This window comes from Dreissena polymorpha, chromosome 13, assembly GCF_020536995.1.
Source record: "Dreissena polymorpha isolate Duluth1 chromosome 13, UMN_Dpol_1.0, whole genome shotgun sequence".
Classification (NCBI taxonomy): Eukaryota; Metazoa; Mollusca; class Bivalvia; order Myida; family Dreissenidae; genus Dreissena; species Dreissena polymorpha.
The window spans coordinates 74451055-74468493 of record NC_068367.1 but is presented as its reverse complement, the minus strand read 5'-3'; the positions used below and the strand labels follow the sequence as shown (position 1 = coordinate 74468493).

The 17439-nt window shown below is 34.1% G+C and overlaps 1 protein-coding gene and 1 long non-coding RNA gene across 3 annotated transcripts in view; both read right to left on the bottom strand.

The window, feature by feature from the left end:
* Positions 1-6348: 6348 nt before the first annotated feature.
* LOC127854838 (uncharacterized) lies at positions 6349-7567 on the bottom strand. Its single transcript, XR_008037129.1, has 3 exons — positions 7507-7567; positions 6991-7364; positions 6349-6721 (listed from the first exon to the last, which is right to left on the bottom strand). It is a non-coding gene; the product is annotated as an uncharacterized LOC127854838 (long non-coding RNA).
* Positions 7568-9221: 1654 nt separating this feature from the next.
* LOC127855553 (NEDD8-activating enzyme E1 regulatory subunit-like) overlaps positions 9222-17439 on the bottom strand; it is a 38513-nt gene continuing 30295 nt past the window's right edge. For both annotated transcript variants that reach the window (XM_052391278.1, XM_052391279.1), the window contains 5 exons: positions 13583-13619; positions 12930-13016; positions 12122-12261; positions 11349-11419; positions 9222-10442 (listed from right to left, as the gene is read on the bottom strand). In XM_052391278.1, coding sequence (XP_052247238.1) covers positions 10283-10442; positions 11349-11419; positions 12122-12261; positions 12930-13016; positions 13583-13619 — 495 coding nt within the window. In that variant the 3' untranslated portion in view covers positions 9222-10282. The remainder of the gene's footprint in view (positions 10443-11348; positions 11420-12121; positions 12262-12929; positions 13017-13582; positions 13620-17439) is intronic.

The following is a 17439-nucleotide window of genomic DNA, read 5'->3' as shown; positions in this document are numbered from 1 at the left end:
GTATAACGTAGGTGAATTTGACAAATGTCTTTGGATAATTCGTATATGTGTGAAGGTGATGAGAAGAAATTACACTTGAACATATTTTATACATGCAACTCGTTTGGAGGGAAAGCTGCAACATGGTATTGTTTCATTATTTTCAATTGAAAGAAAAGCTTTAATAACAAAGAGACCAAATAATTTAACTTTGGAAAGAATCAAAGGAGACCGACATGATCGATTTTAAATTATTAATTTACGAGTTGTCTCTCTTGGAACTTTGGATTGGTGATACAAAATATGTATTTTTGCAGAGCATTCAAAAATATAGTATTTCTCTTACTTAAGGACGATATTCTTAGATGTCTGAAACATGAATCGAATACTTCGATCAGTTTAGTTTTTTTTTTATTTTGTCAAATAAGTGGCATGAATTCCAAAGTCGTTGCAATTTGTCATGTTTGTCTAAAACGAGTGTAGGTAACAGTAGCAGCTAGATTTACGATTGCACAACTCTTGGATTATCTCCCTTTGCACACGACATTTCGCACTGAAAAAGTAAATGGTGTGTTCGTGCTTGTAGGGGATTGTGATTAGAAACATGTCACGGTTACAATGATACATTAACCACCCATGTTAAATTATTTACAAAAACGGATTCAAAATATTGTATCTGTTTACCCGTAATACCAACTAACTAAACCATAATCAGTTCACAACGATCGAAGATACGTTATTCACGTAATACAACCAACGTCACCTCGGAATATGTATAATACTAATGTTTAGTGATATTTCATAATCATTTTAAAGATAATAAACTAAACAGGTGTTTGTGTTTAGATTCGTATCAGAAAAATAATTAATTATTTAATGTACTTAAACAACATTTTTATAGAGTAATTAAAAGTACAGATTGTCTTAATTTATTACATAGAAGAAAATAATCTAACAGCTTACAAAAATCTAATATTTCTATTAAACAACATGATGAACGGTTTGCATGTATGCCCCATACAACTCTCTTATGGTGTAGGCAATACTGTAACGTTGTAGTAACTCCATTACAGCATATTTGGTGATTATTAATTTGAAGAGATAAAACATTTGTTACTGTTTTATCTACCAATTTCATTCGTTTGTTATTTAATATTTTAGTAATACTAATTGTAGTTTGTTATCCTTGTCCATAATACAATTTTCTTTTCAGTACATCTCGGAACAATTAGCATAGTTTGGTTTATCAACTAATGGGGATGCTTAATTATATACCGATGTTATTGATGCAAATAAATATGGTGATACTGCTGATAATCATGTCTTTGGTGACAATGATATTGTTGTTTATTTTGTAGCTGGAGATGATGGCATATATGATAATGAAACCGTTTATGATGAAAACGTCGTCTGTTTGCTCGTCGGCTGTTTAAAAAGTTCATGTACATGTGAAATTATTATAAAATATAATTAACTTTTAAGTTCACATATATAAACAAAAACTAAATTCCATTCTGTTCATGTATAAACTAATAGTAGCAATATCTTGTAGATACATCATATATGTAAAAAAAACTCTCCTGATACATTGCGAATTCAGCTTCTGAAAATAAACAACCATCTTATGTTAGTTTGTAAGATGCATGTTATGAACATGAACCTCTCTGAAAATGTCGTCTATACATTTTATGGAAACCGATTTCTTTTGAAACTTTATAGTTACATCTTATGAATATAAACCTCTTTTAAGACCTTGTTGCTTCAGTTTCTGCAAGTAAACGTCTCTTAACAGCTTAACAATCCATCTTATGGAAAAAATCTGTCGAGATCTCATGAATACATCTAATGAAAGTAAACTTATCTTACTACCAGGAAAACAGCTTCTGGTGATAGATATTCTCAATACGTCATTAGTTCGGGTTATTGAAGTAGGCCTCTGTAATTTTATGGATTCCGCCTCTGAAAACGGTGCGCTCTAAATACGACGTAGATACATTTTAAGAAAACAAATCTATATGACGACCATGTCGATACATTTATGGAAAACACTTTTCTTCAGACCGTGCATATATATCTTATTTGTATATACCTCTCTAAAAACGTATGATTTTAGACACTTATCGTAAAGCTGTCTAAGGAACTATTGGACTCATTATATCGAAATCAACGTCTCTTTAAGACCTTGTGGATACATCTTCTGCAATAAGATCTCTGTTAAGATCTAGAGTACACGTATTTGGAAATAAATATCTCTGAAGACCTCATATTTGCATTAAAATAAACCATTTTTAGAACTAGTACATTCAGTCTATTTAAATAAACATTTCGTAGGACCTCGTTGATGCATCTTATTGAGATACACTGCCTGTGGAATGCACGGCCGTTATTATTCCGGTACCCGGTCGATTTGATTTGGAATTATGTTGTAAAATTTCAATGCGGAGGCTGAGTTTTAGAATGTTTGTTTTTTTACCGAACATATCCAACCTATATACCATTTTAAAACAAGACTATTGTCAAGCAATATATGTCCCCTACCGGCTCCACCATTGTCAGAAATTCCACCATTTTCAGAATTTTTTATTTTATTTGTTGCCATAGCAACCAGAATTGTTGACGTATGAACAAAATGAAATGATGTGCATAATGTCCATATTGCCATCTATCCATGTTTCAAGTTTCATGAAAAAATATTAAGAACTTTAAAAGTTATCTCAGGATCAAGAACACCACCATTTTCAGCAGTATTTCTAGTCTATTTGTTGCCATAGCAACCATAATTTTTGACGTAGGAACGAAATGAAATGAATGAATGAAGTTTCATGAAAAAATATTAAGAACTTTTGAAGTTATCGCAGTATCCAGAAAAGTGTGACGGACAGACTGACAGACGGAGCGCAAACCATAAGTCTCCTCCGGTGAAACCGGTAGGGGACTAATAACAGAATATAATGGTTTGATTGATATTTTTTTAATAATATGTGTGTTTTAAATATATATGAAAAAAGGATTAAATTTTAAAGGAAATAACAAACATAGTCGATTTGCATAACTAATTTTGTTTGCATGAGTAAACAAATATGTCTACAGTAGATATCATTTTCCACTTAATTTATTGCTGCCATACTAAATAGCCACTGAATGACGAATACAGATCACCCCAGACATAATCATCTCCATGGGCAGCATTTCGAACCGCGACATCATCACCAGCATTCATCTTTATGACAGCCGTCTGACTACCTTGATCCCATCTCCCACTGTCACAATGCGCGTGACGAGGTTTCCGTTATGAACCATTTCAGAAAAAACCTCCCCATTTGGGGCACACATAATGGCCGACGAGAAGACGTAAACGCCGGATTGTGGAGCAATGAAGACACCGTGAATTTGATGGTATCCGCCTCCTTCATTTGTAAGAATTTGCTCGAAGATGATGTTCTGATGAAAGCCCACATGCTCTTGATTAGCTACTTTGATTGCAGAAAATGCTACAGTCCCTTCTGCAACAAATCGTTTGTGTTTGGATTGAAGTACTGAAACACAAGTATAATAGCATCAAAAAGATCTTGTGGAATATGCTGAAGGATTTTAATCGGTAAACAATCTCTAAATTTCATTTTTTTATTTTTCATATTTCATTAATAGTCTGGGGCTAAAAACCCACCAGATTCAAACAAAAGCCATTTACATTTATACCGGAAATATAAATGTCAACTTATTTTAAACGAACATCTTTTATTATTTATTGAAACGTAATAATAGATTTCAAATAGGAAAAACAAAACGTTACCAACAGTTGACAGATCTTCATTTTCAACTGAAGGAGAGAAACTCTCATCTTTACCACTCCGGTTGTGTGATACTGCATAGTCGTTCTCGAGCGTGGCGATTTTTCTGTCCGATAGAATTCTGTCTTTAACAAGGAAGGCGAACCCCTTGTCAGACACAGTCTTTTCGTATCCATGTGTTGTGGTGGTAGTGTCAGACAATAGCTTGTCGGTTTCAAGTGCGATGTTCTTTACAATATCAAGCGCATCTTGTCTTCTTTGACATAATGCAATTTTTCGTTCAAGCGAAGCGACTCTTTTCTCGGACAGTAACTTGTATTTTTCTGAGTCGGCGATTCTTTTTTTTTGTGACAACTTATTTTCCGTTTCAATAACAGCTTGTTTTCTTCGAGCACTGAAAGCCTGACAAGCAGTTATTGAAAATCTTCATCTTTAACGGCTTCGACGTGTATAAAAACAAATAACAACCAACATGCCGAAACTGACATAATGGTCTTCATTTTGGAAATAAACGCGTTCTTCGAGAATGCCAACGTTTCACCTTTAGTACATTTCAAGGCGAGGCAGATAGCATATCTCTTTGTTTTGTCACAATTTTAACACGAAGTCGTGATGTTCATAGTTGTTTACTAGTTTCTGTATCGTTATTCGTTTAACCACTTCGATAACGTATCTAGGATAATAATTTAGTATAGCAGTTTGAGTCCAATATACATGTTAAACGCTATCTTTCCATTTTTGATGCCATGTTGTCAGATGATAGGATCTAAAACGACTTTTCTGAATATGGAACGGTGCTAATGGCTTGGTCAATTGCACAAGCAGCGCTTATACAAGTGCTATTTAAATGAGTTTACTAGTAATTCTAAACGGCGCACGTGTTTTCTGCGACTAACTTTCGCAGCCACAATATAGGTAGGAAATAACGGAACTACCTGGGCATCACTGAATGTGGCCAATCGTAGCTATGCCTGCTCTATTGCGATCCCTATTACAAATGGGTGACATTGTCTTACTAACAAAAGCAACCATATGAGTCGTACCCTTATGGGGTATCTTTTTGAAGAATCGCCTATCTGCGGGTTTAAGAGCAATGCCGGAATACCTGATAAAATGTATTATTTTACTATTGCTGTTGGGTTATCTAAGACTTGAGTACTATTGCGCACAGGCGAGATGTAATCGGACAAGGTTTAGAACATTTGTCTTCGGAAAATTCGTGTGAAACTTAATGAAACACAAACGGTTGTACTGAGAAGACAACGTACTTGACAGCAGCACTATTCTATCTTTGTTGAGGATATTTTAAACAAGAAATATATTTAAAAAAAATAAATACTCCGTTATGTTGGTTTGAGTAAGTTAAAGATTATCAGTTATTTCAATGAGATCATATATTGCAAATGTGTGTCTTGACATGCACAGTTCTTTGCAGCATTGCACCCACATAAATTATGGAGTGTTGAACCAGTATGTGTGACTTATTTCTCAGTATAAGATACTTTTGATATGATTGTGAATATTTTCGATCATTCTAAATACATGTATATTGGTCAATTCGATTGAAAAAGCGTTATAAAATCAATCAAAAATGGCTTCTACAATGTCCTTGTGAACAGCATATCTTGAATCTATTATATACCTTACACGTGTGCATGTAATATATTGTATACGTGAATATCTTCCCTGAAGAGAATTCTGATCCAAGAATAATTATTACCTCGCCTTAGTAAAAGAAAAGCAATACAATGAAGAGGTAATTGTAAAGAGAAGATGATGACACAGTGGCCTGGATACCATGCGAGATAAGATGTCCATAAAAGAATTAAAGAAATATCATGCGTTAAGTGCCAGAACGACGGCTTGTGTAAAGCTCAATACTTAAACACGTTTAAATGTCAATTATTAAATGAATATAAAATACTTAGAATATAAGATATTTATAAATCAGGTCTCAGTTCTGTGCGTTTTTTGTGTGAATGCAGCGTGTATTTTGTTGTTTTGTCCAGTATCTTTTATTCTCAGTGGGCTCCAGTCAATTTTGTCGGCGCCTGTCTCCTCTAAAAAAAACCTGCAGCTGGTCACACGGATCATGAAAATCCTCTCACGTTTTTCACCCGCCAGCAATAGCGGTTACCTGATTGTGGTGGGCCAATGCCCGGGAACCAAAAGTGAGAATTGAGCGTCAGGGGAGAACCAGTTGCATCTGTCTTCCCGAGGAAGTTGCTGCCGAACTGAACACAAATGGTACATAACAGCATTATAATGGAATCGAATTATTATTAAAAGCAAAATAGTAAAGCCGCCGATTAGATTTAATATACATAAAAAAAACACAACAGAGACTGCAGTTTGGGTGTTAGAATGTGTCGATTTTTATCAACAAATAACCCACCAATATATCCCTGTTAATGAAGAGAACAGTTAAGTTATTCTTATATTTCATAAATAAAAATGGTTTTAATAGACACGCAATGACGATACGTGTAAAGGACATTACAAACATAGTTAATACACATAACTTGTTTTATTTGCATGAGTAAATGTATGTGTCTACATTTGTTATCATTTGCCGGTTAATCTTTTTTATTGCAGCAATACTAAATAGCCACTGAACGACGAAAACAGATTACTCCATATAAAAGTGTCTGCATTGTCATTATGTCGAACCGCAACTTCATCACCAGCATTAACCTTTATGACAAACGCTTGACTGCCTTGTTCTAGTCCACTGACCCCGTGAGCGTAAATTTTCGCGACAACGTGTCCGTTATGAACCATGGCAGCAAAAACCTCCCGATTAGTGAAACCCATAATCGTCAATGGTACCCGCCTCCTTCATTTGTAACAACCTGCTCAAATATGATGTTCTGATTAACGCCGATGTGGTCCTGATGAGCGTCTTTCATAACGGAAAATGCTACAAACCCGTCTGTGTTTGGATTGAATTACTGAAACAAAAGTATAATAGCGTCAAACATATGTAAAAGTTGTGGAATGTGCTGAAGGATTTCAATCAATCAACATTCACTAAAATTCATTTTTTTTAATTTTCATATTCCATTCATAGCCTGAGGCAAAGAAACCAACAATATATAAACAAACGTTAAATTCATTTTAACAGAAACAATTGATTTTGATTTAAACTTACTTTGAAACGAACATTCGTAAGTCTTTATTGAAACGTAATAGTAGGTGTCAAATACAAATAAAACATTACCAGCAGTTGACCAATCTGCAATTTCAACTGCAGCAGAGAAACTTTCATCTTTTCCACTCCGGTTGGGTGATACTGCAGTATCGTTCTCGAGCGTGGCGATTTTTCTGTCAGATAGTATCTTGTCCTACAAAATGGAGGCGACACCACTGTCATACAGAGTCTTGTCGTATCCGTTCGTTGTGGCGGTTGTGTCAGGTAGCATCTTGTCGATTTCAAGCTTGACTTTTCTCGCATACAGTTTCTTTACAATGTCAAGCGTATCTTTATTCTTCTATTGCATAATGCAATTTTTCCTTCAAGCGAAGCGACTCTTCTTTCGGACAATTTCTTGTGTTTTTTCAAGCACAGCTTGTCTTTCTTCGAGCACTGCAAGCCTGGAAAATAATGCCTGAAAATCAACGTGTATAAAATCAAGTAAAAACCAACATGCCAATACTGAAAATATGATCCTCATTTTAGTAATGACCTCTTTCTATTTCCGATACAATTTTGCTAGACAATTTGATCTAAAACTACCTTAAACAGCGATAAAATAAACATGTGAAGAGAAGCTGATAACACATTGGCATATCCAAACCATGCGAGAAGGAATGTTCATAACGCAATTAAAGGGAGATCACGATTAAGTGCCAGAACGACGGCTTGTGTAAAGATGAATACTTAAACACGCTTTAATGTCATTATAAATTGAATATAAAAAACTTTTTCAATATATAATAATATAAGAATATGGAACATTAATACCTTACGTATAACACAAACGAGTGTGCATACTAAAATATCGCAGTTACTGTTAAATATGCGAACATAGCCTCTTTTTGGAAAATGAAGGGTAATACGCGTACAAACTTCCTTGATTTCGTGCGGTGTGAAACAGTTGTATCCACTTAGCCTTTATGGTTGAGATAAAATAGTTGCACGCTAAGAACTCTTTAATATTGTTGTAAAAAGCAAAGATGCATCCATATAATTATTAAATTAGCCCATACTTGATGAGAATTTTGTTCTGCGCTTTACTATTCAAAATATATTTAAATGTAAATTCTTCAACATTTGGTATATTGCACGTTTTTTATTATGCGCAGTTTTGATATTTTTCACAAATACGAAAAAATCCATTTATCCATTCGGGCCTTCTAGCGCGATTTTTTTTCTCAAAAGTTCATATGACAATTAAAAAGGTCGATAGGTCAAACCCTGGTTTAGACAGCTATGCCGAAAAACGTACTGTAAAATATTGATACAACGAATCTTTAGCTGTGTATAAAATGCTGCATGTATGGATGCAAACAAATCAAGAATATGCGATGTGTATCGTCATTTTATAATAATGTGTAATGATTTAAAAGTATACAGTTGTGTATATTGTGCAGATCTGACATGTGAAGTAGTTTATATTGAGCGCATGTAGAACTATATTAGAACAAGTTTTCATAGAAAGTTACTTGTCTGATTTCTATGCGTTATGGCGTACATGCAATACAAATAAAGGCGATTTTATCTCAGTGGATGTTCCATTTTCTATTCAACGAAATAACAAGAAAACGGATTGAAATACTCACTAATAAGTATGATGACAGGAGCTCTTCACATAATCGGTAGTAGTTCTTACAAACTAGGTCTAAAAATAGTTAAACAATATTAAGTATCGAACGTGTAAAAAACGGAAATATATCTCCTTCTTCCGAGATGGCACTCCTTCTAAATAGATTTTGTGCCGGCGCCTATTGGTTAAGGGGTGAAAACTGTACAAAGGTTCTCAGTTTCGTCTAAGTTTAAAATCATTTACATTTTAAGTGTTTACATGTGGATAAGGGGGACAATGACAGCAACAGGAGTAAAGGTTTTGAAAGTCTACTGTGATGCACCCCGTTTTCGGGTGATTTTGAGTTGGATACCTTGTTAAAAATATATTTGATAGGGATTTTTTTTCAGAAAAGTTGATAGTTTGTTATAATATGATTATTTATCATTAAAAAGTGTTTTCACTAATTAATATCATAGCCACACTCTAACCACCTGTGCATAAGAGCTGAAAGTGTCGTCCATGTTTAGCCTGTGCCGACTTCACAGGCTTATCTGGGACGACATTTACGCACATGCAGTAAACCCCCCTTTCAGAGAGCGCGTTTCATATACATATGTAGAGATCTAAATTTTCGTTTCTCATTTGTTACACATTTTCAATGCACGAAGGCTGTGCTTTAATAAACACAAAATTGAACGCAGTGAATGTGTTTCTTATTTAATCATATTATAGTACATGTAAAGTACTTGACACACACGTACGTGAAAACAAAGAAATACAATATTGAACAACTGATACACAAATTACCGGTTTAAAATTGTCTTAAATTAAAAATCTATATCTTGCACGACTCAAACATTGTTGAGGTGAAAATTAATATATAACATAACTACTATGCGATTTATTGTTGAGGTGAAAATTAATATATAACATAACTACTATGCGACTTTCAATTAAGAAATCACCTAAAAACACTATGCTCAAAAAGTTTACAATCAACTTTTGGATTGTGACAAACTAAGTGAAACCAGTGGTGTCGATTATTGTGTAACATGTAACAGTTTAATTTTAACATAAGTAATACAATTTACAAATTGTACCATGCTTGTTAGCAACTGCATAATTTAAATTAACAGTATTATGTTATCAACCATAGATCATAAATTGAAACCAAATATATTTTGTAGAGGGTGGGAACAGTAGGAATAAAGGGAATCAAAGCTATATGGTAGACATTGAGAATCTCCCACTATGAGGACCTGTCACACATAAAATGGTCAAATCCAGATGGAAAATGTATCTGTTAAGATGCATTTATGTCAATTAGTTATAAAAAACAACAAGGTGACCAGCAGGCCCAAATTTCTCGATTTTTCTTAAATATAATTGACATAGGTTTATTTTTTATGTTAACAGTCAAAACAAGAGCTGTCTCCATAGGATGACATATGCACCCAATAAACGCTTTGATAGAAGTTATTGAAATGCACCAAGTGACCCCGTGACCTAGTTTTTGACCCGGCATGACTCATATTCGAACTTGACATAGATATTTTCTAGATACAACTTCTGATACATAAACAAAAAGTTCAATTAATTTGATTATCTGACAAAAATGTTCATGGAATGGACATTTGTCTTTACAACATTAGTCATGCTTATTTTTTGAAATATGCAAATGGAGCTTTATCAAACTGAGAATATTTTAGTTGATGACTTGTCAACAAATCAGGCCTGGCAGTGTTTGCGTACATAATACAGTGTTCATAGCTCGACTGTCACAGATGTTTGTTTCATCGCATTGTAGATGAACGTGTTATTGATAGGCACAAACTGGCGGGTGATAACTTTAATGGCTTCCTGCGCCGCAGCACCACCAATGAACGCTGACATAGTGTGTAACTCTGAGGCTCCGTAACGACACCTGTAATATTTAAATTAGCTGCATTCTGAGAAAACAGGGTTACATTAATGTGCATTAAATGTCGTCACATATTATCAAGTGCAGTTTCGCACAGGCTTATCAGGGACAACACTTTCCGCTTGTATGATATTTTTTATATTAAAAAAGCATCTTCTGAGCAAATTGTCAGTACTTTTTGAGTAACTATTGTTTGATGTGTATAAAGCTGATATAACCTTTGGTTGAATACTCCCTATAAATATGTCACTCAAATAATAGTTCCTTCGATTATACATTGTACCGATACTTAAAGTTGGAAAAACATTTCAGACTTCAGACCATCTACACAGTAGTCATAAACAATTCTCTTTATTCATCACATTTTAAAGAAATCAACGGACAGACACTACACAGAATGAACTTATTAGAGACATTGCAAACTTATTTTCGAAGAGCCTTGTTCTGGAAAAACTGGGCTTAATGCATGTGTGTAAAGTGTCAGGGAAAACTGGGCTTAATGCATGTGTGTAAAGTGTCAGGGAAAACTGGGCTTAATGCATGTGTGTAAAGTGTCAGGGAAAACTGGGCTTAATGCATGTGTGTAAAGTGTCAGGGAAAACTGGGCTTAATGCATGTGTGTAAAGTGTCAGGGAAAACTGGGCTTAATGCATGTGTGTAAAGTGTCAGGGAAAACTGGGCTTAATGCATGTGTGTAAAGTGTCAGGGAAAACTGGGCTTAATGCATGTGTGTAAAGTGTGCCAGGTTAGCCTTAACAGTCAGCCCATGCTTATCAAGGAAGAGACTTTCAGCTTTCATGGAATTTTGGTTTAAAGGAAGTTCCCTTAGATGGGACAACACTTTACGCACATGCAAAAGCCCCGTTTTCCCATAACAAGGCACAAATATTAGTAAAAAAACAGCCTTACATTTCATGGACGTAGTCATCTTTTATGTTGCACGGTACGCCCCATTCATGGTAAAGCTTCGTCAGGCAACCCTGTAAAATTCACAATAAGTGTATATTTTCCTATGTGAACAACACACCTTAAAAAGTATTCATACATAAATAACTCCGGTTTCAAATATGCATAGACTTTGTTTTACTTTTACAATGATATTTGATTCAAACATGATTCGGGATTAAGAAAGCTAAGCCTACACTACCAAATAGGTGTTTTAAATAACATTAATGTGAATACAATGTCAACAATTTTTGTCTGAAGTAAGACAAAATAGGAATGATTATCAATGCAAAAGTTACGACTGCACATTTTTTAGAGAAAAGTAATTTGTTTAAATTAGTCAAAACCTATTTCTGTTGTAACATTCAAACTCTATTGTAACATTTAAAGATAAAATAAAAATTAAATACAAACACAATATACACAACATTTTACATAACATACCATGGAAATTAGCCTATCTATGGGAAAAAACAATGCTTTATGCATGTGCGTAAAGTATTGTCCCTCATTAGCCTGTTCAGTCCGTAGGCTAATCAGAGACAACAATTTCTGCTTTAATACAATTTTTCCTTAAAAGGATGTGCCATCTAAATTAAAATCCAGTCAAGACTAAAAGTGTTGTACCTTATTAGCCTTTATGGACAGCACAGGCTAATCTGGGACAATACTTTACCCACATGCATTCAGCCTGGTTCCCCAAAGAGAGACTCAAACCTATTAAACTGACAACTGACCTTCAGTTTATGAACGTCAGCCTCCACTTGGTCTGCATACCAGCCTGGGTAGGAACTGTGGGTGTCATAGAAACTGTCCACGGCACGCAGCAACACGTAGAAGACAACATCATCCGGGTCTTCAGAATCCAAATGCTGGACTGTAAGGTAAAATGGATATCAACGCCACTCTTAGAAAATGGGTTTAATCCATATGTATAGTGTTGTCCCAGATTACCATGTTCAGTCCAAACAAGCTAAACAGGGAAAAACTTTCTGCTTTTCTGGTATTTTTGGTTTATAGAGAAATCTCTTCTTAGCGAAAATCCAGCTGAGGTTAAAAGTGTTTTACCTGATAAGTGCAGACTGCACAGGCTTATCTGGGACGACACTTAACACAGATGAATTAAGCCCTGTTTTTTCAGAGTGAGACTCATATATATAGTGCTCTTGTGTTAAAGATGATGATGAAGTGGATGAGGATTGTGACAATGTTTTTGTTGATGATGATGATTGGAATATTAAAAGACTTTTCATAAATAAGTCACACAATCCTACTTGTTCAATGCAAACTTGCCTGAGAGTGCATGCCAGGCATTGTATTTGAGGCTCAGGAATGACACTTCCCACCTTAACTGAATTTTAGCTAAGAGACTTCCTTTAAACAAAATAATACTATAAAAGCGGACATCACAGTCTAATATTTCAACAACACTTAACGCTCATGCATAAAACACTATTTTCCAAGAGTGTTTGCTCATTTGTGTGTCAGAATTGCCTGACTGTCTGACAGATCACAGTCTGGTACAAGTATTTCTCTAATCTGTACCTTGAAACTTGATTTTCTCTGATTGAGGGCTGTATTCCACCTCCAGGCTTCTACAACGCACCAGCCGTAGAAAAGCTGCATTCTTGCCTGAAACATTAAGGCCCATTTGTGAACTATAAAGACTCCCCCAAACCACAAGTTTGTGTTTTTTGCTGTTTACAACAGTTTACTACAGTCATATTGTGGCCGTCTATTTACTACTCACTATTTTCCTGGCTAAGATGTTTCACCAGTAATAAGTTCTCATTTTTATTACAGTAACTTAATATAATCAACTGGCCATAGAAACATATCCATAACCAAAAACAATCAAGTTTTGTGGCAGGGAAAGGAATCAAACATACAATCTTCAAAGTTGTAGTCGAGCGCTATTCAAACTGAGCCTCCTGCCCAGCAAATAGTAACCCCTCTATACAATATCAATGTTACAACTTACATAGCAGAAATGACTTATAAGACACATTCACGTTACAAGAGTACAGTGTCTTAAGTATGTTAATAGTTCATCTGGCACATAGTCTTATCAGGTAAATGTTTAAACCCACTCACTACTGTATGGGCAATCAGTACTTACAGAATGTTTTTATTTCAAGCCTTACTCAGTATATGTTTAAACCCACTCACTACTGTACAGTCAGTCAATCAGTACTTACAGAATGTTTTAATTTCTTGCTCTGAGATGCAGCCAGCCTGAAAATAAAAAAGTTCATCCTGTAAAATGGTGTGTGGACTTTAATTCAAGACCAGAAACACAAAGATATGGATGCATTTTTAAATGTATTGCATAAGCATACATCAGGTAGTTTCTGTTCATGCTCTTAATTATATGCTAGGACAACAATCTTTATTTTTATCACGTTTTCTCCTTTATAACATATTTTAAGTACAATGCACACTATTTGGATTGTTTTGTATGAGATATACAAGGAGAGGGGTGCTATACAATCACACTACAATAGTGGTTTTAAGACAATTGCCAAGCAATATATGTCCCCTACCGGCTGCACCATTAATAGCAACCAGAATTTTTGACGTAGGAACAAAATGTAATGATGTGCAATAGTGTCCATATTGCCATCTATCCATGTTTGAAGTTTCATGAAAAAATATTAAGAACTTAAAAAGTTATCACAGGATCCAGAAAAGTGTGAAAGACTCACGGACTGACAGACACATGAACTGAGGAACACACAGAGGGTGAATCCAGTAGGGGACGATTAGGATATTGTGCTGAATACATGGGCATGAGCATGATATGAAGGTTCTTAAAAGAAATATGTTTAACATAAAGGAACATAATACACTAAAAATAATCCCAATTATATTATAATGGAAGTGCGTTATATGACATGTTTTCTTTGAACTCAAAAGAGATACTCCTAAGAATAAATCCAGTACCATACATTCAGAAGTCAATTCAGCAATTGTTAAGGCTTTTAATTTCTATACTTTAACAGAAGAAGAACATTTGTTAATGAAAATAATATACTGCTTAAGATTCATGTAGGGTAAAGTAGTATGTTTTAGTTTTAAAAACAACTAATAGGAGATATATTTTACCGATCCAGTCTACTGGGTTGTTATTGTTTAAACACCTGAGAGGAATAAAACCCTACCCCCCCCCCCCCCCATATGTGGTTCAACAAAGTTCTGCAGTTTCTAACAGATCTAATAATGTAAAAAAAACACTATTTGTAAAAGCTATATTTGTTCTAAAAATGTTGAATTAAGGAGAAACCACATCTTTTTTTGTATTGATGGAAAAAGATCAATATGTTTAGAGCATTTAGTTTTCTACTCTTCAATGCTTTGTGACTACAACGTTCCCTTGAAATTCAAATTTAAAGAAAAGATTTTGGCCTATACTTGTAGACAAATAAATACGAGAGAATATGCTAGAAATCTATGTGTATGTAACTGTCTATTAGGGGATAAAAAACCTTAAATTAAATGGAATATATTACACAAAGTATAACTAGTATTTGTGCACAAATTTTGTAAAAAACATAGATACATGTACCATCCATAAAAACAATTAATGCTCAATACATATTAAATGTCTAATGGGTTTTGGTCTGATGGTAGAAATTGAATCAAAAAGGGTAACATCTGATAAACAACACATTACAATCATTTTGCAACAAAAACACTTCGAAACAAATAAACAAAAACAAATGTTATCAAATAACAGTACAACACCATTCCAAGTAAAAAGCATGCAGAACAGATCACACTTATTGTGAGCATTCCTTTTCATTAACAGCAATGTTTAAACACAATATGCATCTTATATTTCTACATAAACTAGATCATTATAGAACAGGCTAACGGGCAAAATTGCAGTTGACTATTAGAAGTGCACAAACACATTATTTACTCTGTGTATAACGCATTTCACAATTTCAAAGAGAAATTAAAACATTTAAATTTAGGATTTTTTTCATTTTAATATTTAATCCAAAAACAGCAAACCTAAATCTGAGAAAATTCTTTAAAAAAAAAGGTTTTACTTCGTACTGCATCCTGTTAATTTAAGCATGTGATGTAAGTTTCTTTTTCCTGGATGTACTGTCTTTACAACTTTAAGAATCTGCTTTAATTCTAATTGACACTTAATAATTGCAGCTTTGGCTCACAGTATACAAACTGACTTACAAAATATGGGTCGAGTCAAAGACAGCAACAAGAAATGATGAACATGAAGTGACATTTATACCACCACATGACTATTTTCACTTTGCTAAGTTCACATTGTAATAAAAAGCAAAATATCAAACATTGTATATATATATACAAGTGGCAAATATGAAAATTGCATAAATATGCAATGTCCTTATAAGCGTAAGCCACACACACATAACTTAACTGTGAGTCAATTAAGATTTCAAATCTTAAATTTTAACAAAATTATTTGACATATTTGAACACCTGCTTCAATAATACAAGGAAAACAAGAGGACCATGGGGCCTAAGGCGCTCACCTGAGATTGGAAGGAACAAAACAACTAAAAATGTGGCTTCATGACAGTTCACAAAGTTTCACTTATAATAGCCATACAACCAAAACCGCCCCACCCCTTGATGGCAAGGTTTTTCCACAGACTTAAACCATTTTCTAACTCAGAAAAGAATATTAGAACAGTTCTGACCAAGTTTATTAAAGATTGGACTAAGAATTAGATAACGTTTCAATACAAAAACTGCCTCTCCCATTGGCAGCCATGTTTTTTAAAAGGACAACTACCATTGTCAAACTCAGCCTGATATCATAAGAAAAAAAAAATCTGAACAAGTTTCATAAAGATTGGATTAAAAATATGAATTCTAAAATGTTAACAAGGTTTCACTTAAGCCATATAAGGAAAAATGCCCTGATAACTTGCAGCTATTTATTTCATTAGACTAGAACTATTTTGAACACAGAAAAGATATTATAAAAACAAATATTCCCAACAAGTTTAATATAGCCATATAAGAAAAACTGCCCTGCGAAGGTGGTCATATTTTTCGACCATCCTGAAACATTTTTTAACTTAGCCAATCTATCATTTGAACAAAAATTAATGTTCTGAACAAGTTTCATAAAGATTGGACTAAAAATGTGACTTCTCAAATGTTAACATGGTTTCACTTTAGCCATATAAGAAAAAATGATCTGCAAACTGATTGCAATATATTTCATTACACAGGAACACAGCAAAGATATTATAAATACAAATATTCCGACCAAGTTTCACAGAGACGGGAAAACTAATTTCTAGAGAGTTAACAAGGTTTTAATATAGCTATACAAGAAAAACTGCCCCTTCCTGGTGGCCATGTTTTTCAACAGTCCAGAACCATTTTCAAACTTAGCCAAGCTATCATTGCAACAAATGTTCTAAGTTTCACAAAAACTAGACAATCAATCTGACTTCCAGAGTGCTAACAAGGTTAAACAATAGCCATATATGAATAATGACCCTCCACTGGTGGTAATATTTTATCCACAAACCTGAATCATCTTCAAACTTAGCAGACATATCCTAAGAATAAGTGTTTCATTAAGATTGGACTCTAAAATTAATGTGACTTCAAGAGTGTTACCAAGCTGGTTTAACTTTAGCCTTGAATATGTTAATAAAAAGGCGAATATTGATGATGAATGACAGACAATAATGGACAAAAGGCGATCATAAAAACTTAAACTATGTTTTTTTCCCCTTTCAATATTTTGAATGGTGTTTTTATATACCGTATAGTCTATCTTACCAATAAAGCTTGGTAAAATATGGGAAAGTAGCTCCAATATATGCTACTGGAAAGCAGCTCCTTCATGGTGAAAATTGACATCAGACATTTCAAACTTTTTTTTATAACAAAGAAGGAATTTATTTGCTCACGTGTAATCTTATCGAGTGGTAAACGCATGCCGGACCCAATAATTGAGTAGATACATACATATTACTGTTTATTCATTTTTTTAATCGCCAAATCTAATCAGAAAAAATATTTTACTACCTTAGAATCC